Source organism: Euprymna scolopes, chromosome 22 (assembly GCF_053919585.1).
Source record: "Euprymna scolopes isolate OS-2025 chromosome 22, ASM5391958v1, whole genome shotgun sequence".
NCBI lineage: Eukaryota > Metazoa > Mollusca > Cephalopoda > Sepiida > Sepiolidae > Euprymna > Euprymna scolopes.
The window spans coordinates 84,622,847-84,644,715 of NC_136503.1; the positions used below are offsets into that span (position 1 = coordinate 84,622,847).

The 21,869-nt window shown below is 36.3% G+C and overlaps 1 protein-coding gene across 1 annotated transcript in view; it reads left to right on the plus strand.

Moving 5' to 3' along the window:
• Positions 1 to 21,869, plus strand: part of LOC145243534 (universal stress protein in QAH/OAS sulfhydrylase 3'region-like) — an 81,333-nt gene that overhangs the window by 53,411 nt on the left and 6,053 nt on the right. Inside the window, exon 2 of the mRNA XM_080106506.1 lies at positions 11,298 to 11,381. Within this exon, the coding sequence (XP_079962632.1) occupies positions 11,298 to 11,381 (84 nt within the window). The remainder of the gene's footprint in view (positions 1 to 11,297; positions 11,382 to 21,869) is intronic.

The window sequence follows — 21,869 nt, forward strand, 5'->3', positions numbered from 1 at the left end:
CTAGGAACTAGAACGTTCTCCACAAATGTAACCTTGTCAAGAAGGCTGATGAAAAGACTTTCTTGGACAAACACGTGCACCCATTTTGCCTTTTATATTATAGATGTCAGTTTGAAAGGTAAATCAATTACCCATTCTATGCACCTAAAAATACATAGGAACTTTTCTTAAAACAATTTAAAAAAACAAGCAATAGAAAATGTTTTATGAGAAAACCAACCTGCCTCCTCCCTTGAGGCTTGCATTTACTAATATCCGCGGGCTTAGAACTAACTTAGATGATGTTGAGTCATTTCTCCTTGTAAACACCCCGGATATCTTAGCATTAAGTGAAACTAACCTTCACTCCTCCATTCCCTCTAACCACTTCAACATGCCTGGTTATCTCCCACTCTACCGTAAGGACTCGGACAGACATATGCATGGACTTGGAGTCTATATTCGAAACACCCTCCCCCTAACTAGAGAAATAAAACTAGAATCAGAGGGCCAGGCCTTTATGTGCTTCAGACTAAATATGCAACACAATATTAGCTACTTGTATTTTCTCTACCGCTCTCCCTCAAACCAAGACTGTACCCTAATAAACAAAGTCTCAGACAGCATAGATATAGCACTCTCCCTCGATACTAGCGCACAAATACATGTATTTGGTGACTTCAATGTCCACCACAGTAACTGGCTAGGATTCTCAAATCACACAGACGTAGCTGGTAGCGCCACATATAGCTTCTCTATATCTCATTCCCTATCTCAATTGGTTACATTTCCGACACGTTTCCCAGACCAGCACGATCAACATGCCTCACTTCTAGATCTCTTCCTGACAACGGTTCCCAATGACTGTACAACAAATGCCCATAGCCAACTCGGGAATGCTGATCACGCTGTGATAATGGTAGAAATCAGCCTAAATTCTCGCCCTAAAACTGAAGACCCACTACTCAAAACAACGAGGTATTACAAAAAGGCTGATTGGGAAGCCATCAGGGAGCTCATCAGAGATGCCCCATGGCAAAATATCTTTACTCTTCCAGCGGAACAGTGTGCAAATGAGACAACTGAATGGTTCAAAACTGCTATTGAAGCACATGTTCCCGCACGGAAATACTATAGCAAGCCCCACTCCCCCCAATGGTTTACTTCTGCTTGTGCAGCTGCCATTTGTCAAAGGCAGCATGCGTTCCGCAGATTCAACCGACATAAGTCCAGCTCAAATAAACAGAAGTTTATAGAAGCTAGAAATAATTGTAAGAGAGTGATAGACACAGCTAAGTCAGATTACTCTGAAACCACCAGAAAGCGCATCGAAGCACAGAAATTAGGAACCCGGGATTTTTGGAAAATCTACAACAGCGTAGTTAATAATGGACAGTCAATTATTCCCCCACTAACAAACAACCATGAGGTTGCTTGCACGGCAACTGACAAGGCTAATCTGCTTGCCAGTCGGTTTGCCTCAAACTCCACACTGAACTCCGTACACCACTCACTCCCTGATTTTCCTCTGCGAACAGACGCCACACTTGACGATTTGAAAATCACCCCTTCTCAGGTACATGCTATTATAAAAAACCTAGACACCTCTAAAGCATGTGGACCAGATCTCATCCCGGCTGTGCTATTAAAAAAATGCTCTGCCGAGGTTGCTCCAGTTCTGTCCAAATTTTACAATAAATGCCTTAACGAATCTTGTTTTCCTGACTGCTGGAAAACCGCCTCTGTGGTACCAGTCTTCAAGAATTCTGGTGAAAGAACTGACCCACTAAATTATCGCCCCATTAGCCTCCTCCCGCTTTTCGCCAAAATATTTGAGTCCTTAGTTAATCAAGTCCTAGTCCAGCACCTAACAGCTGCTAAACTCCTGACTGACAAACAATATGGATTCAGGCAAGCCCGTTCAACAGCAGATATCTTAACTGTAGTTTCTGAACGTATATACCGTTCATTGGATAAAACAGGGGAGGGTAGAGCGGTGGCCCTTGATATATCTAAGGCTTTTGACAGGGTATGGCACGATGGTCTTCTAAGGAAAATTAGATCATATGGAATCACTGGAAGAATTCATAACGTAATTAAATCCTTCTTAAGTAATAGAAAAATCAAAGTTGTCCTCGACGGACGTACATCCAAACAACATGACATAAATGCGGGAGTGCTTCAGGGGTCTATCCTTGGACCTCTATTGTTCCTGATATTCATAAACGACCTCCCTGATAATATTGTTTCGGAGATGGGTATATTTGCCGATGACACCACTCTCTATAACAGATATGAGGGGAAAACAAATGAACACATATCCAAGAAAATGGCAGAAACACTAGAGGATGACCTCCAATCCGTAGTGGAATGGGGACAAAAATGGTTGGTCTCATTCAATGCTGCTAAGACTAAGCTTGTTTCCTTCAATAACTACAAGAAACCTTCTCTACCACCAATAGCAATGGCCAAGAACACATTGCCTGAAAGTACTTCTTTTAAACTCCTCGGCCTAACGTTTACAGGGAATATGAACTGGAATAGATACATTGAGAGCATTGCCAAGACTGCTGCAAGGAAGGTTGGCTCCCTCTACCGTGCTAGAAAACTACTTACGCCTGCCAGTATCCTATACCTCTATAAGGCAACAATTCGCCCATGTATGGAGTACTGTTGTCACATCTGGGCTGGTGCATCTGCTGCTTGTCTCTCGCTCCTGGACAGGGTTCAAAAAAGAGTCGCCAACCTGATAGGTCCTGAACTGTCATCTAGGCTTCAACCTCTGTCCCATCGACGAGATGTTGCATCCCTCTGCCTGTTCTACAAATACTTTAATGGTGAATGCTCTGACGAACTGCAAACACTTGTACCTCCCCGACGTAACTACCCCCGACAAACCCGACAAGCTACTAAGTCTCATCCCTTTACAGTAGAGATCCCTAGGTGCAAGAAAGCCTTTTACTCCAATAGTTTCTTCCCCAGAACTGCGGGTCTTTGGAACTCCCTTCCGGGATTCTGCTTTCCCAACTGCAATGATATGCAGAAGTTCAAGTGTAATGTTAACAAACATCTTTCTACTCTTCTCCCTTCATAATGACCCCGCAAATTAAGTCCCTAATAGTAGCCCCCTACTTCAAAGTGGCACTGTGCCTTGTTTGGGGTGAAAATTGAATAAAAAAAAAAAAGAAAAAAAGAGATACAAGCAAAGAAACTACTCACCATCCTGGGTTATTAATAAGTATTCATTTTTAAGTATATAACTATTTCATTTCTTTAATATAATCTATTGTAATTCGCATTTGTTTGATATATGTATATGTAAAATGAACTAAATACACTATTCTCTCATATGACATGATCATTCTTTTCACTTTAAACAAGCTAGACTCGTTGAATTCATCTATATATAAAAGCGAAAATGTATGTATGTACGCACGCTTTTCCTCTGTCCGCAAAAGGCTTCTTTCAGAGAAGCGCTCGCTCGCTTCACAACTTAAAACTTTTTATCATCTATAAATTGTAATATCTCGCAGTTAACCACAGAGCTCGCCTGTCTATTTAATTTTATTGACTTACAAACGTTAATTATTCCACATTTCCCGCATCGGCACGCGTTACATTTGGTTTTTGGTATAAACAAAAAGCGAAACTCTACTCTAATCACAGGCCCAGAGCCAGTGGTCTCTAGAGAGCTAAGTAACGTTTGGTCAATGTCGACTTCGTCATATCAGACGGTAGCTTTCATTTCAAGACGAGGGAGCGGGTTTTTTAAAAACAAACCGATTTATTGACCTCATTAAAAACTGTCCTGCACAAAATGCTAACTGCTGAATACATATGGCCGTCACGTCAATCAAAAACGCGCATCTGTTTTTTTTTTTTTTTTTTTTTTTTTTTTCACACTTTACTATTTTCCAACTGCGCGTCGTAAAGGCTTTTTTTTTCACGGGCACCTGTTTTTCTTCGGGGTTTTTTTTTTCACACACACCTACAAACACCCGGGCAACGCCGGGTACCCCTCGCTAGTCTATTATATAAAGGGCAAAATGGGCACGAGTGTTTGTATGTCCACGAAAGGCTTTTTGAGTGGAGGTTCTCAAGTCTGTTAGATTTCGGGAGGGAAGTTTCTGCATACTTCCTAGATCATAATATCTCGCATTCGCAAACGGACACGGTTTCTTTCCTTTTTTTTTTTTTTTTTATAATTTAAAAAATTCCCACCATGCTGTCATCTCCAGTGTTTCGTCTTTTTCGTATAAAGCAAAACTATTGGAATGCAAATGCCTGGCACCTGGCCTTCTGGCTGAGTCAAATCTGTTCTGTAATTGGTTCTTGGTCAATGTAGGGGAAACCCTTCATACTGAGACAATTACTATTTATTTGGATACTGCCATAGTGCCCACTTTTGGGGAGGAGCTGGTTTTCCCCCTCCCCACATTAAAAACGACCTTCGTGGGAAGTTTAAAAGCAATGTCGTTTCTGTAAGTCATCTTTTTGATTGACTACGTTTAATTGTAACGCTTTACACTTCTGGTCGCGTCATAGAGTACAGGTAAGACGTCAAATTTTTTTTTCACTTTCTTTTCTGCATTCGTGTCACGGGTTCGAGCCTACCTGCCTACTACCACTTTTTTTGCCCAGCTCGACATACACCTACCAATGCCCGAGCAATGCCAGGCACCCAGGCGAGTTCTAAAGAAATGTCGCAAATGATTTCTATAATCAACACTCATAAACTTGGACACAAATTAAACAGCGCAATAGCTTCTACGATTTATCTTTAATTAACAAAATAATAGTAAACGTAACCCCCCTTCCCCCCAAAAAACAAACTTAAATCCAGGTTAAACAATAAAATATAAACATTTCATTTCACGAACACACCACATAGAAACTTTTCGTCACACAAAATAAAAGCTGAAAACTACCCATCTTGAACTATTAATCTAGTTCTTTAGAAAAAAATAAGCTTTCATTTAAATTATCTCTCTGAAAATTTGAGTATATTATTTTAAGGAAAACTTCTATAATTTATCATTTTATTATTAAATTTTTATTAATATCAAAACTTCTGCATATATATATATATATATATATATATATATATGAAAATAAGACAAAAATTACAAATGTTAATTTATTATCAACTGTTAAATTCTTTAATCGAAAATTTAATTCGTTATCGAAATCAGGCGAAATATTTATGCAATATTTCAAAAATATTGCATCATTGAGTTAAATGCCGATAATATAGGTGAGATAAATGAGGATATTCGTTCATATTCCTGACAATTTTATACCTTCCAACTTGACATCCGTATTAATTTTTTCCATATCCATGTAAAGATCCTCTTCAAAATAAGTAACGTATCGTTTTTCCTGAATGTCTATAGTTAAAACATAATAAAAGCAAGAAGCAAAACATTCATTAAACTTCATAGACACCATATTTTGAACTTTAACTTCTACGTACTTTTCGAAAACGAAACCTTTTTACGTCATAAACGCATCGCGCATTTCAAATTTGAGCTATGTCCCCGAGTATTTTTGCTTTTGTACTAGAAACTGTGCTGTACAGGACTGGGAGGAAGGAGATGAACAATATACTCAAGTCCTTCATTGTTGCTAATGTGTTTCTTTCATTTCAGCAGGTGACTGGCCTTTAGCCACTTAACTCCTTTTCATTCTACACTTGAATAATCCTAAGAAAACTTCAACCTGAACTAGCGCCCATACTTACAAAACTGTTTAAACGTTGTCTTAAGGAGAATAGTTTCCCATCTCCCTGGAAAATCTCATCAGTATGCCCTATATTTAAGAATTCAGGTGATCGCTCATCCCCCTCTCAGTACAGGCCAATAAGTCTCCTGTGCGTCATGAGTAAGTTGCTAGAATCTGTGTTAAATACAGAAGTGATCAAACATCTCAACAAAAATAACCTTCTTAGTGACACTCAATATGGTTTCCGTTCTGCTAGATCTACAGCAGATGTCCTTACAGTTATATCGCATAGGATTAGCAAATCTCTCGACGGGGGCAATCTTTCTAGGGCAATTGTTCTTGACATATCTAAAGCCTTTGATAGGGTATGGCATAAAGGTTTACTTCATAAGATCGCTAGCTATGGTATAGCTGGAAAAGTCTTCTCAATTATTAAATCATTTCTTTCTGATAGGTTCATAAGAGTAGTAGTTGAGGGGCAAAAATCAGAAGCTCACAGTATTAATGCCGGTGTCCCTCAGGGATCCATCCTGGGCCCAACTCTTTTCCTGATCTACATTAATGATCTTCCAAATCATATCCTTACATCATTTGTAGACATTTATGCTGACGACACTACCATTTATGGTACCACATCTAAGACAGTAAACGACCAAGTTCTCTCCAATTCTCTCTCCTCTGATCTTGAGCACGTAGTACAATGGGGAAAGGAGTGGCTGGTTACTTTTAATCCATCTAAAACCAAGCTTCTCTCTTTACATCATCAACATTCTAATCCACATTTGTCATCAATTGAAATGAATGGCTCTCGTCTTCAGGAGGCCTCAAGTTTTGACAAGCTTCTGGGCTTGACCATTACTCCTGATCTTAAATGGAACACATATCAAATCTGTTGCCAAGGCCGCTGGAAAAATGGTGGGATCTTTCTATCGATCCAGTAGATATCTCACTGCTGATGCTATTCTCTATCTATATAAGAGCCAGGTACGTCCAAGGATGGAATACTGTTGCCACATCTGGGCAGGAGCTGCTAGAAAGGACTTGTCCTGCCTTGATAGAGTTCAAAATAGACTTCGTAGCCTCGTAGGAGATGTCCTTTTCTCCTCCTTGCAACCTCTCTCACAGAAGAGATGTTGCGAGTTTGTCTCTGATGTATCGTTATTTTCATGGAAAGTGTTCAACTGAGCTTCAATCTATGGTCCCCCCTCGCCAAACTTTCACAAGAAACACTCGTCTAGCTGAAAACACTATCAATAATTTCCCCCACTCTTTATCTGTGCCTAAACCTAAACGTAGATTCCATGAACAAAGCTTCTTTCTTAGAACTGCACGCCTGTGGAATTGTCTTCCGTTTTCCTGCTTTCCGGCTGACTACAATATGGTTGTGTTCAAGTCTAAAGTAAATAAGTTCTTGATGAGCCGTTCCATATAAGTTATTAAATTTACCAAATTTTCATTACTAATGATTACTATATGGACCAATTTCTACTGTACACTCTTTAACCCTTATCCTTGAGTGGCCTTTGGGCCTTGATAATGTGGTGATGCCTTTGTAAAAAAAAAAAAAGAAAAAAAAAAAAGGAAATCTTTGAAAAATAATGACGAAACATTAAGCATTTTAATCCGTTTGCCGAAAAACGAACAAAATTAATACCGTCTGTTAATTCGAGTTTAACAAAACCTGCTCAAATGTTTACAAATACACTTTTTTTAATTGCTTTTTGTATCGATTTATTTTTTAATTGCTTTGAATATCTCTAATTCACTTTTTTTGTGTAAGAACATATACCAACGTTTTCAAAAAACATACGGGACTAGCCATCATCAATCATTGATCTTGTATGAATAAATTTATTAATCATAAAGATTCGAGCAAAAGATTCTATATACTAGCTTTTTTTTGAAAGTCTCTCTAATGTGATTTTTCTTTTGTTAAAGCAGTTTAAAATGATATAAACTTATTCACTGTGTACATGTTGGACGGACGTGACATATAATGCCATTCAACTCTCTTAATAAAAAGTTATTGGGCAATGTTTCTCTTTTGAACAATAGTTATATTAATTTAAGCCTTTAAATTACCATTTTTGTTTTCCGTGTTTCTGATCTTTCAATTTAAATATTTTAAGTTATATGTAACATTGTCAGGTTAACTGCAATATTTGGGTTAGTTTAGTCAGACTATTGACATCAGCACCGGCAGCTACTGTTAGATTCATATTTTTCCAGGTATAATTTTATGAGTGTTTTTCATCCGAAGTTTATTCTATGCAGACAATTTGGAACAATTTCCCATTTCTATTAAGTAGATTTTTGTCTTTAAAATTTCTCGTCTTCCTCTCATGTACAAGCACGCACACATGTGTGTGTATTTTAGGAGAAATAATCTATATATATATATATATATATATATATATGGCAAAATGTGTGTGATTATTTCGTGTATGTCTTCAAAAGGCTTCTTTCGCACGCGCACCCGGGGTTGTTACTATCGCTTAAAACTGTATATAGGTCCTATATAATAATATCTAAGAATTAGAAAAGCGCGTAGCGTATAGATTTATTTACGTCGATTTTTACAAAATTATTGCTATTTTGGCTTCTCGCGTGTTGGTTGGGCTTTTTAGTATAAATATGTGAAACTAAACTCAAACGACGTCGTCTTGGCATTGCGCCGGGAAAAACGTCCAGAAGCAATCAGCTTTGATCAGACACCCCTTCCAACATCTGTTGGGAAGAAACAGTTAAATTTGGGTAAACAAACCCAAACGCTGTGTGACTTCTATTTGACCTTCTTAATTAGGTCAAATGGAAGCAGCAGAGTTAACTTTTAATGCGCACGCCTCTTTTTATAGCTAAATAACCTGCTTAACTTTGTTTGTATCCGTAGCTTAATGGTTAACGTGACACGGTTTTTTTTTTTTTTTTTTTTCACACATTAATTTCCAACTCAAGGGTACGAGTTCGATTCTCATACTCACCTATCAAAACATTTTTTTTTATTATTTAACACCCTCCCCCCTCCGGAGTTTTGATTTACCCCAAGACACCCGGGCATCGCCGGATACCCCCCGCTAGTTAAAAATAAAAGATGAAGCAGACGCAAGCAAAAAAAAAAAACTGTCAACACAAAGGCACGTCCTAATCGATATTTCATTTGCACTTCAATAGCTTTTTGTCAAGATACATGATATGGGTAAACGTGTTAGGTCTTTAAATATATAACAGTGGGTGGTGGCAGCAATACTTAAAAAATGTAAAGAGAAGAGTGCGAAAGGCAATGTGTGGATAATGAGGGTGGAATACTGGGAGATTCCACATGAGACGGCTGTGAGATAATCTTAGTGGGTGGAGGAGTTAAGTAAGCATGTTGAAGTGGAAGATGCATATGTAGGCAGACAAAGTAAACATTGGTGAGTGGGAGTAAAGGGAATTTACGGAAAGAGGCGAATAGATGATGTGAGATAAGTATATTTGGGTTAAGGTTTGAGCTAGTTGTAGCCGGGTTAGGGCTCGAGTTACTTGTGGTCGATAGAATAGAATATACTGTTATAGTATGCTACAATTTTTTTTTTTTTTGTAATGGCTGGGTGAATTTGAAAAAGAAAAATGGTCGTTGATTGATAATATTCTTAGATTGTACAACGAAGTTTGACTTGGTAAGTTGTTCCTTGTTTGGCGCCAGTGTGAATTTGATTATCGCAGCCTTAAAAATTTAAGTCCACAAAACTACCACATAAAAAGCAAGAGCGTTTCTGGTGTCTCCCGATTTCACGGTTCTATTATGTTCATAGATCTTAAAAAGTCGTTGGGTCTTACCGACATAGAAGCTATAAGGTTTGTTTTAGTGTGTGGTGGTAATGAGTAGAAACGTAATATACTTGTTTGTGGATTTGTAGCATATTTCGAATGGTAATGTATTATTTTTGTGGATAGAATATCTAAGAAAGGGATAGGATTATTTTCTATATCGAAGATGCCCCTCCCTTTTTTTTTTTTTTTAATTTTTGTTCAAGCTGGGGATAGGGCATCCTACCGGATGCCAACCATTCATTCGCTAACTCAGTCCAACCGAGTGATCTTAAGATTCTGACCGTCGCTTTAAATGTAATTGTTTGAATCTCTCTTGCACTTGGTTCATCGGGTATATTTGGTAGGTAATTTTCGAAATTCATTTTTACGAGCCCAGTTGCTCCTATAATTACTAGAATGATGATCTTCCTAAGATGCCAATTTCTTTTCGTGTCGTTTTCTTTTCGTATCTCGTGATCCTTTCTCTCAACTCTGTTTAAGCCAGCATCATTGGAGAGACTAACTTGTAAGGTTGAACGTTATAGTGTTAAATATGATTTCGTACATTTCTCATAACTATCACACAATAAAAACAATAAGCGCTTTTATACAGACACGTCATAACGGCGTTGACACGCTTGTTTTCCGCGAGATCAGTGAAGTGAAGTTGAGCCTGGTCAGCATGAAATAGGTGTATGTAGGAGGAAGTCGACACCTACCTGTAAATCGGCATCTGGTTGGTTGGTTTTGTTTTACGGCATATCAACGCTTTTCAGGTATTTAATGCCGAATCCAGTGATTTTGAATTTTTTTTTTTAATAGTATATATATTTATCATTATATTTTTTTTTTCCCAAGTCGGTTTCTATTTAACCCATAGTTTGGGCCCCTAACAGATACTACCACTGTGGGTTAGAATGGACCTAGGAGCAATTCGATTAAAGGGTGGCTCCACACTCCCCGAAGCACGCACCCTTGGGGGTTCACCATCGGATATAGTTTAAGGTCATATCCAGGACTGTCGTCATCTAGAAACGGCTTGTGAATTGGATATTCTCATGAAACTTCCTCCTTTGGAGGAAGCCGGTTTAATTCACTTAGGTTGAATGCCATTTCAGCACTTTATTCTGCATAAACATCAAGGATTTATTCTACTTTCATTTTTTAATAATTTATCTTACTTTCATCTATATATTAATAGGATAGCGTGTGTTATTTATTTTGTGTGTTAATCCGAATGACTGTCGTTTGTTATGGACTTCCATTTCTTGTAATAAATAATTTTACCAAGAATTCTTCAGAAGTTTTGGTTTCGGTTTCGATTCAAACTGATGCACCCAAATCATATCGATATATTTTGTGATTATATTTTTATATATTATAAAGTTGCGATTTTTGAAATCGCAACTTTATAATATATAAAAATCGATAGAACATTAACTCTATAATATATACGAAATCTGCAAGAATTAAAATATCACATGTACGCGTATTTTACGACCAGGCTACGCTGGGCGCTCCTGCTAGCTTAATGAAATAATTTTGCAGTTTTAACAAAAGAGCTACAATATTAGAGCGTCTCCATTTACGCTGAACATCTACAGAATAGCATTAATATATTACATATAGAATTTCCACAGGTCCCGTTAGTCTTTTTAAAAGATTTATTGTACTTTTTTTACGTTAAAATTCTTAGCAAAAGAAAGTATATGCATTTGTTTATTTTTGATGTTTCTATTAATATAGTTGATATATGAATTCGTGTTGAGCAGAAAAATGTTCACATTCTGTTTTTCTCTTTCTAGTTTACAAGAAAAACATCTACCACCCTAATGACAAAGTGATCGCGGTCCACGTTCCAGAATATCACAAGATCCAGCATTCTGCCTGTAAGTATTTTTTGTTTCTTTCTCTCCCAATAATTGTAATAGTTTTTACCATTCACATTTTCTCCATACAAACACGATTGTTATTATCGTCGATTTCCGTTCCAGCACTCGTCTTCGCGTTTTTTCCCCAATCCAAAACAGGACGGATTACTATATTAGTAATTGTAATATTTCTTATGAATAATAATCAGTTTCTTTAAGAGAAAACTAATTCATGAAACAAATCTTTGATATTTTTTTGTAAAAAGTAAAGTATTTAACCGTAATCAAAGACTACTCGAAAGGTTCTTTTTCATAAGTTATTTTTTTTCACGAGTTATTACACCGACGTGTACGGAGAACACCACACCTTTCCCTTTATTATTCTATATACCCTTAATTTTCACCATATGTTTTTAGCAAGGGTTTATCTATGTATAGATACCATGTTTTAATTTTTGGTATGAATCGACTGAGGATCGAATCCCGGCATAATAACAAACACTAACTATTATGCCAACTAAGCAGGTTTAATTTTGAATGATGAAAACATTAGTTGTATCCAATTTTCTCGGTTTGAGTAAAACTTTTTTTTTTTTTTTTTTTTTTTTTTTTTTTTTTTAAACTTAGAAATAGAAAACATTTGTTTTCTTTAGCAACGAGGTTTTATAAATGCAGTTTTTTTTTCTGGGTGGGTTAGAGTTGCGGTTAAGGCGGTTAGTTATTATTTTTTTTAAATTATTGCTCTAAATACTTGAGCTTGTCTGTATCTACTATCAGACCTTGTATAAAAGTAATATTGTCATATTTGAGTTAGTGAATCTTCGTTTCATTTAAGAGATCCTGATACTTGGAAGCACATCTGTAATTTGGTTGGCCCCACCCGTCTCTTTTACACCCTCTATTTCCCAGACACGATATTGCTAGTATTAGCCTTTTCTATAAATACTATTATAGCATAGTATCTTAAGAACTGTCTGATTTATTCCCTGCTTCCTTCGTTCCAGCTCATTTGACTTGTTGATAGTGGTCTTCACAAATTCAATGTTTTGATATATTGATATAACTATTTCAGTACCTTCTTTCTAAAAGTTGCAGGCTCATGGAATTTTCTCCGTTTTTTTTTCTTTGTATCTATAGCTTTAGTCTTTCAAAACCTGCATCTTTTGTCTTTACGATAATCGTCTTTCATTTTTTTCTTTTTTTTCTTTTTTTTTTTTTAGCTCTTACATTAAGTGGTTTTATGCATTGTCTGGAGCGATTTCCATAAAATAAAATGATCAAAGATGCATGTATATGTATGTATATGTAGGTGGAAAATCAGATGTACTGTTATCGAATTTCTCAATGCATTAAAATTTTAAGATGCAAAGTATATTGACAGCTGAAAACAATGTGAAAAAGTGTTTGCAGAAATTGAGAGAACTGACTTTACGAGAAAAAGCACAATGAATCTGTTGAATGAGTTTGTTGCATGCTTCAGCACGTGAAAATTCTTTCCAAAAGTCATGGGAAGGGCTGACTTTGTATATCCATGTGTGTTAGACATCTGGAGATCAGAAAGGTCCCCCTCTCCTTTAATTTTGTTAAATACAGTTTAAAATTTTGCTGTTCTATTTATCATGTTTACTGATTTCATTTGTGTTGCAATACCTCCCCTAAAATGTCTTAAGTGACTGCATCAATTAAAATATTTGTCCATAAACATCCGTTATCGAATGCAGATGACTTGCTCTCCTTCCAATGGCAGAGGACGCATTTTGAGCTACTACTCATCTGAGGCCTTTCAACTCTTTAATTTATAATTAACGTTCACATTTTCTACATGTCATGTGTGCACCTTAAAAGCTTCCAAGCGACTCCCCTGTTCTCCCTCCCCCCCCTCTTTCAGTAATGATATCAAGCCTGCTTCTGGTATCCCATAGGTCGACCTGAACTCAAAGTACATTAGCTGACCCCAAACTGCACTCCATTTCCTGTTATCCTTAACTAACACAAATTATACTCCTCCAGTATATAACACAGATTATTGTTGTTGGTAAGATTCGGTAAAGATTCTCAATAGAAAAGTGACAAATTTTAGTTAAGTTCAAACAACCAGAAAATATTTTTAGCTATTTTATTACTTACTGTTACAGAAAACAAGAACAAAACTGCAATAGATATGAAATAACTTGTTAATGGAGAAGTAAATGGGTTCAACTATACAATCTAAATACCTTTTTTACAAAAAAAGAAAAAAAAGATTATCGATTCACTGAACATGAATATACAACTTTGGTTTAATCACTTGATGAAAACTGAATAGTCAATAAAAACTTAGGATTATGAAAAAGCATGTATAAAATACTCGACGATTTATAAAAGGAATCCTCGATGGATAGAAATCCAAAGTTCAAAATATCAATACTGATGTGGCTGAAGGATCCATTGTGAACTCGACTCTCCACCAGATCTTCAATGATTTCCCAAATCACATTCGAAGATTATTTATGCAGACAACACTACCATATATAGCAACTCTTCAAATGCTGGCAATGGCCAAGATCTTTCTGATTCTCTCGCTTCTGACTGTGAGCACGTAAGGAAAAAGGTGGCTGGTTATTTTTAATGCATCTAAAACAAAACTTAACTTTTCACTATCAATGCTCTGATCCTCACTTGCCTCCAATTGAAATGAATGGCTCTCGTTTTGAGTGAGCACTGATTTGACAAGCTTCTGGGACTGACACTCACTCCTGACCTGAAAACGTTGCCAAGATCGCTGGAAAAATGGTTGGATCATTCTACTGCTCCAAAAGGTATCTCACTCCTGACAAAATCCATCTATAAATATAAAAGCGAAAATGTGTTTGTTTTTTGTGTATGTCTGTAAAAGGCTTTTTTTTTTTGAGAAGCGGTCGGTCGACTCACAACTTAAAATTTTTTATACCACATAAATCATATCTGAGTTAACAACGGAGGTTGCCTGTCTATTTAATTTGCTCAAATTCGGAAAGATAAATATTCAATATTTTTCGCTCGCCGCATGTGGATTATGCTTTTTTGTATAATAAAAGTGGCACTAATTCTGGCGGTATTTTTCCAGTTGCAATCCCTGGAAATGTCCGAAAGCAATCAGATTTGATCAATGTGGAAATATTTTCCTTATACCAGACAATTGCAATTTGGACCCCCCCCCTTTATGAGGAGCTGGTGCCCCCCCCCAACATCTTGATAGGGGGGGGGGGCGTTCCCGCAGTAAATGAAATACTACCCCGCTGTCAAAGTTGACCTCATTAAGTCATTAAAATATGCACCTGCCATTTGATTTACCCAAAACCACACACCTCCAAACACCCGAGCAACGCCGGGTAACCCCCCCCCCTCCCGCTAGTCTGTGTATAAAAGCCAAATATAACCTAAGATGGAGTACTGTTGCCACATCTTGGGAGGAAATGCTCAGAGCATCGTTTCCTACTTTGACAGAGTACAACACACTGGCTTTGCTCCTTTTATCCTGCCTGCTACCCATATCTTTATGTGCAGGAAGATATCCAATAACATGATCCAACAATAGCAAATATAAATTGACTAGTAAAAAGCAACGGTTTATTTGTCAGCTGAAAAGCTATTTGGGATAATTTACCAGAGAACGCTAGTGGGGCTGCTCAGGCAATTTTTAAAGAGTCAAAGTGTACTTTTTCTCACTGGTTTATTCTCTCTCATTTTCTAGTCTTGTCATATCTTCCAGCAATGCGAATAAAGTAAATATCTTAAGGTGAAGAAAACTGTCTCCTTTCTAACATCAGACAAATCAGTGGATGATCGATCCTTGACAGTTTGTGTTTATCTGTCACCCGTGCATTTTAATTGCCTTCTATAAATTATCTTTATATACAAGCTAAATAATGCTTCAAGCAAACTACATTAACCTAGCAACATACTAGTTTTGTTGCAAAAAAAAAACATCACTTTGCATTGTGTATTAATAGGCTTCTAAGTCCTGCTGTTAGATGGTCCACCTTTTTCATTTTCCTTGTGGGTTTCAAACGAGGCCAGATTTTGTTAAAGGACTGCAAAAGATGTTGCCAAATCAGCTTTCTTTATCACAGGTTCATGATTTGATTAGCCAATGCATTCTATGTATTGTCTGTAGGTGTGAATAAATATTTGGTTCTTTCCTTCATTGTAATTGTTCTCCACATCTGCTCTGTACAGCAGAACTGGCTTTACCGTTGCATGAAGAAGGTCGGAGGTTACATCGACCGAAACATTCTGAAAATGACACTCAAGATGAGAACAGTAATCTGAGGAATCCAAATACATTTATTTTGATAGTCGCTTAAATTGAATTCTTTTGAAAAGTTGCCATGCAAACGGAGCAACTTTTCTTAAACTCAGATTTAAAGGGTAAAACTTTTGCTTTTTTTTTTTTTTTTTTTTTTTTTTTTTTTATGGCGTCGGAATTCCATTCACTTTCTCATTTACCTTTAGCATCACACTTCACCCTTCTCTTACCTTGGTTTGTCTTTTACTTTTTGTCTTGTTCCCTCTCTCTCTTCCTCTTTCCCCTCTCTTTGTATAACCCTAACCCCCTTCTTCCGAGGGCCGGGCCACATCCGTCGCTATCCTGGTTCACGGGAACATACTTGTGATGTACTTCTGGCAGTGTTTATCGCTCCCAGCTCATAGGACTAAAGATGCAACCCAGCAGGGCTACGTTCTTACTTGTCTAGTGGTGGACCCCTCAAGGGTGACCAGACTCTCACTGATCACTGGAAAATATCTTTCTGCTGCTCAGGACATGCGAAATGTGCATGACCCTAAGTCCGTGTGGCAACATTGTCGATTTCGGCCATCAATCTGGCTTCGTGCTGGATCCAGTCTTTCTTTCATCATCTGGCGTCCGGGCATACCTGAAATAAACTGCATCTTCATTCAGGCTGGCAAATCGAGAAACAAGGAAAAACTCTGGGACATTTTTATATAACGAAACAAAATAATTATTCATAAATCGTTTTACACTTGTTTATAGTAGAGTTCTTTGATCCACGCTTCATGATGCAGATTGCATACTTAAGTTCCACTAATCAATTTCCCAGCTAAGAACAAGAGCTTTTCAACTTAGCTCTTATGAGGATCCCCCCCCCCCCAGGCGAGGTGAGAGCGATGTGGACGCCTCGAATGCCAATCAGTAAAAAGGACTAAGGACCCTAACTCCAAAAAGTCGATCGTTTTTATCAAATCAGAAATTCCTCCTTCCACCTTTTTGGAGTTCTTTTTTTTTTTTTCCCTTTAGACCTCAAACTCTCACCTGCACTGAGTTTTTTTTTTTTTTTTTTTTTTTTACTTATTACCAATTAGGCATGATTAGTCACCGCAGGTCGAACAATGCCTGGCGGCGACCCCTACTTTTTGACCCCCATTCTTCATACTTATCACAGAGGTTTTTAAAAGCAACCTTTTCGTTGTTGATAGATGTATTCTCGTTTGTCTTTCTCTTAAAACCTCACCCCTGCACTGATGTGATAAGCGATAACTATTTATTTCCCATTGAAATATTTTATTTCTTCTGGACATTTTTCATAAACATCTGTTTTTCCTTGACGAAGTGTCAGCATGACCCCCCCCCCCTAACCATACCTCATCCTCTCCCATCTTCTCTTCCTCTATTTGAAAAGCAAGATCATCTGGTGTCGCCAGGGATCTCGTCATATCTGTATAACTCCTGGTTTGTCCATCTGCTTAAAGGAATTTGACTTATTTGTTCTCATTCGTTTCTCTTCCCTCTCTCTCTCCTACTCTATCCCTTTCCCACCAGATACGTCATATCTGATCCGTACACACATTTTTCCCAGTTTAACAGCTGCTCGAATACAACCGGCACATTCTTTTGAAACCATGTACGGATCAGTACAATATCAATTCTCAGAAGAAAAACGGTTCATCACTTTTACACACGAATTCCTAATCATGACTTTTCCTTTTGATTAAAAACGAAGATACTTTATGAAGACGCTCTTATCACAAGTCTCTCTTGTCCGCATAATATGGAATTTAGTAAAGAAATGACGCTACACATTCTTCTGTGAAATATTATCCACTTTTAAATTGAAAGATATTATCTAATTTACAAGTCGAATATATTTTTCACGATTGTAAAACTTTCAATAACATAAACACCACCACCATCCATATATGTATATATATATGGATGGTGGTGGTGTTTATACACTTTTTTTTATCGCCTTATCTCACGCGGCTGTTTCTTTTTGTCGCGTTTCATGAATGACCGTCGATCATGTCTTTAATTATAATGAATAAAACTCTTTTCACAAAGAAAGACACCCAAAGAGACGTCCGCTGAGTTTTCTTCAAGGTTTTATTTGGGCAAAATGGACTTGAGACTAATGTTATGGTTACTATTTATTTACTTCTTAACCATAACTTTCTAACTCAACGAAATGAGTGACACATACGGACAAACATTGGATTAACATTCGTCTTAGATTAAAGATTTTCTACATTATCAGCAGTGACTCATTTATACAGATTCCCAAAGAGACTAATCTGAAAACCTTAGTTTCCTCTCAGCTTGAAAACTTAGATAGTTGATGTGCTGTAAAACAAACCAAACTAAGATTCATATATCATTAACACTCGACTAGCTACAACCACTATATGCGATTTCCTCCACTCTGTGTTTAAATCTAAACGCAGATTCCATGAACAAAGCTTCTTTCCTATAACTCTCTGCCTTTGGAATACTGTTCCTCTGGCTTGCTTCCCAGTTGAATATAACATGGTAGCCTTCAAATCCAATGTAAACAAGTTCTTGTTGAACCGCCCCCATAAATAATCAAATTCTACCAAATTTACACAATTACTACCTTACATTCATTAACCCTTATCCTCGAGTGGCCTTCGGGTCTTCATAAATGGTGACTCAAAAGAAAAAAAAAAGGGATCACAATGTGATACAATGAATGTGGCTGTGATTGATCGAACGCGTCATATCTTAATATCATTCGTTAGCATTCAACTCCTGTTTTGTCTACGGCTTGTTCTGTTGACCTCTGCATCAACGTTATGTCACGCATCTTTCATTTAACCCTCTGCATGACTGTGTTTTACGGATTGGGGTCATTATGTACTCAGTGTGACCCTTGTAAAAATTGACACTAGCTAACTTAATTGTCAACAAAGCTTCTTTTCTTAGAACTGCACACCTGTGGAACTCTCTTCCATTTGCCTACTTTCCAGCTGACTATAATATGGTCGTCTTCAAGTTCAACATAAACAAGTTCTTGAGGCGCTGTTCCCCTTAAGTAATCCAATTTACCAAATTTCCACTACTAACAATTACGTCATTGTCCCATTGACTACTGTACACTTATTAACTTATCCTCGAGTGGCCTCTGGGCCTTGATAAGTGGTGCCTCCTTTAAAAAAAACAAAACGTAGGGCTCCTAATATGTAACCTGTTGACAAGTGAAATATTTTGTGAAGAGAATCGCACTTGATTTCAATTTTCTTTTTTCATTGTATGGAATTCGGTATTGAAACGACGCTACATCTGGGAATTGTAATTCACTTTCAATATTTGATTCTCCTTCTGCATCGATTCTAACTGTTTTTGAATTTTTTATTTGTTCAGATTTTGTCATCGTCTTCAATTGGAATTGCATAGAAACAAACAAGCAAAAAAAACAAAAACATCTGGACAATTTTTTAAAAAACGAAATTAAAATAAATTAATTCTAACGTTTTTTTTTCTCTTTTTGTTTTTTACAAAAGGGTTCGATCGAAGGCCAACTCATCAAGGTAACCAGGATTGAGCTACGAAAGCTTCCTGGCTTGAATTTCAATGCGAATGCATGCATGGGGTTCAGCGCAATTGACCCGATTCAATTTGTCATGTTTTTGCTTTTTTTATTTTATCTTTTGAAAAAAAAAAAAAAAAATGAACAAAATAATAAAGAACAGACAAAAAAGAACAAAAATATACACCGAAACAAGCAAATGAAAATGTTATCGCTTTCGAAGAAGTTGGACCAATCACAATTTGATCTAAAACGGTGCTTTTTAAACTTTTCCGTTGTGGCCCATTTTCAGCGTCAAGACTTATCAGGCCCACATAATCGTTAATAAAAATTTGGAGTAATATGGAAAAGTTTTTTTTTCTTCTTTAATTTCTTTTAATTGTAAATGACTTTGAGAAACAAAAATTAATTCTATATTGTATTCTCTTGAATATTCAAGGTCATTGGAGCTATACTACAGCGAGGTTAAAAAATCCACATCAGTAGAAAACCCATAACATTTTAACTCATATTTTCCTTGGGGTCTACTATAGGTCCAATGAAAGCTCCAGGACAATTTACAAAATTTCTCAGGCCCACAAGTGGTCTTTAAGGGACACATGTTGACGAACACCGAAGGGCATCAGATGCGTTATAACTAGGGCTATGACAACAGAATATTCTTATCATAGTTTTGACTTTCGAGTATATATCTGACAGTTAATCAACAGAGAACCACATTACTCTATATATAAATGCATATATCAACGCATACACACTCGAGTCAAAACAATAAAAAGAATATGCTGTTGTCCCAACCCTAGTTATAAGGCTCCGCTCAACCATTTCAGTTTTAAAACTTTCTTATAACCCCATTATATTCTTGCATTGCCTTATTGCATGTTTTGTATTGGAATACCTCTAAGTATCGAAAATCGATAACATCAACTATCCGCATAGCATACACACGGCTTCGAACAAACTACATCACGAAATAAGCATTCAAATAAAGAAAATTAATAAATTATCGAGAAAAAAATGTTTAGTAAAACGAAAATGACGATTTTAATCATTGTAAACGTCTTTTATTTATATTAGAATTAATATTAATTTAAAAAAAAAATTTTTTTTTTAACAATTATGTAGTTGAAACAAGTTTTGGATTATTAAAATAATTTCCAATGCTATTGAAAATGTTTATTCATTCATCTATTTCCTTATCGCTTATGTTTATATTTGTTTTGAAACACTACACCAATCGTAAATCTATGACGTCACATCAATGTTATAATTTTACGTTAAGATTTTTGTTGCTTAGAAGCACTGATTGAGTTTGAATAAAATAAAATGCTTGAAGCCAAAACAAGACATTATTACAAAATAAATACATTTTGTTTGAAATTTACGTTGAAATTCATAAATATATTTCGAAGCAAAGCTTCATCTTCCGTATGCCTTTCTTTCTTTTTTAAGGAACAAATCTTAACGTAAATCCCGTGTGACCAACGCACTGCTCCGAGATTAAAAAAAAAAAAAAAAAAAAAAAAAAAACTACCGTAAAAACAACAAACGGACTTCTACTTTCTAATTCTCTGCTCCAACAACACAGAAAAAAAAGACTAAAGATGAAGCTTTGCTTCGAAATATATTTATGAATTTCAATATAAATTTCAAACAAAATGTCTTATTTTGTAATAATGCCTTGTTTTGGCTTCAAACATATAATACGTATTTTATTTTAATTTTAAGACAATGTTTTAAGCTCTAAGAAAGTCCAACTAACTCAGTTGATAGAAAATTAAACTGAAGATCTCAAGGTTCCAGCTTCGATTTCTGATTGTAGCAGCTGATTTATTTGGAAATTTATTTTCTGTCAATGCAATATTTTCCATTTCGACAGCGTCCTATTTGAAAATTAAAATATATAAGATTTGTATTGAATTTGATTCAGACAATACCAATTTTGATATCTTAAGAGTCCATAACTTTTAGACATTTTCTAGAATCCAAATTATATAATTGATTTTATCAATTTGAATTAGGATTTTAGATATGATTCAGTATCCGTGTTTTTTTATTTTTTTTATTTTATTTTAATCTTTGTAAGGGGACATAAGTGTTAAAGAAACTTCTGTTTTGGGGAATTCATTTTGTCCGTCTTAAAACGTGTATTCCTTTAGTGCATATAAAAGGCTGTGTGTTCGCTCCATATGAACTCCAAAATGGACCGATTTTTATGAAACTAGCGGGGGGTACCCGGCGTTGCCTGGGTGTGGTGAGGTTTTTGAATGTGTGTGGGGGGAGGGGAGGGTTAAATCAAAACAATAAAAGGTAACTTAAAGAATAAGTGAACAAAAAAATGATATAAATAATCCTGTTTAAATGGGAAAACTTTTTAAAAAATCGGGGGGGGGGACAGCGAACATGAGAAAAAAGGGAAAATAAAGAATAAGGGAACGAAAAAAAATGACATAAATAACCCTGTTTAAATATTAAAACTTAAAAAATCGGAAAAAATGTCTTATGTTGGCGCAAATGTGCAACCTTAAGATAACGACGCTGCCACGACAACCACTGCTCTACGAGGATGTCAACGAAGTAACTTTTTTTTTTCCATTTAAACGGATTCAAGAAAGTTATTCGCGCATGGCTAAATTGTCATGAAGGAACGATTTTTTGGCTACCCCTCCCTCGTTGCAAACGTCTATTTCTATAGGAAATAATT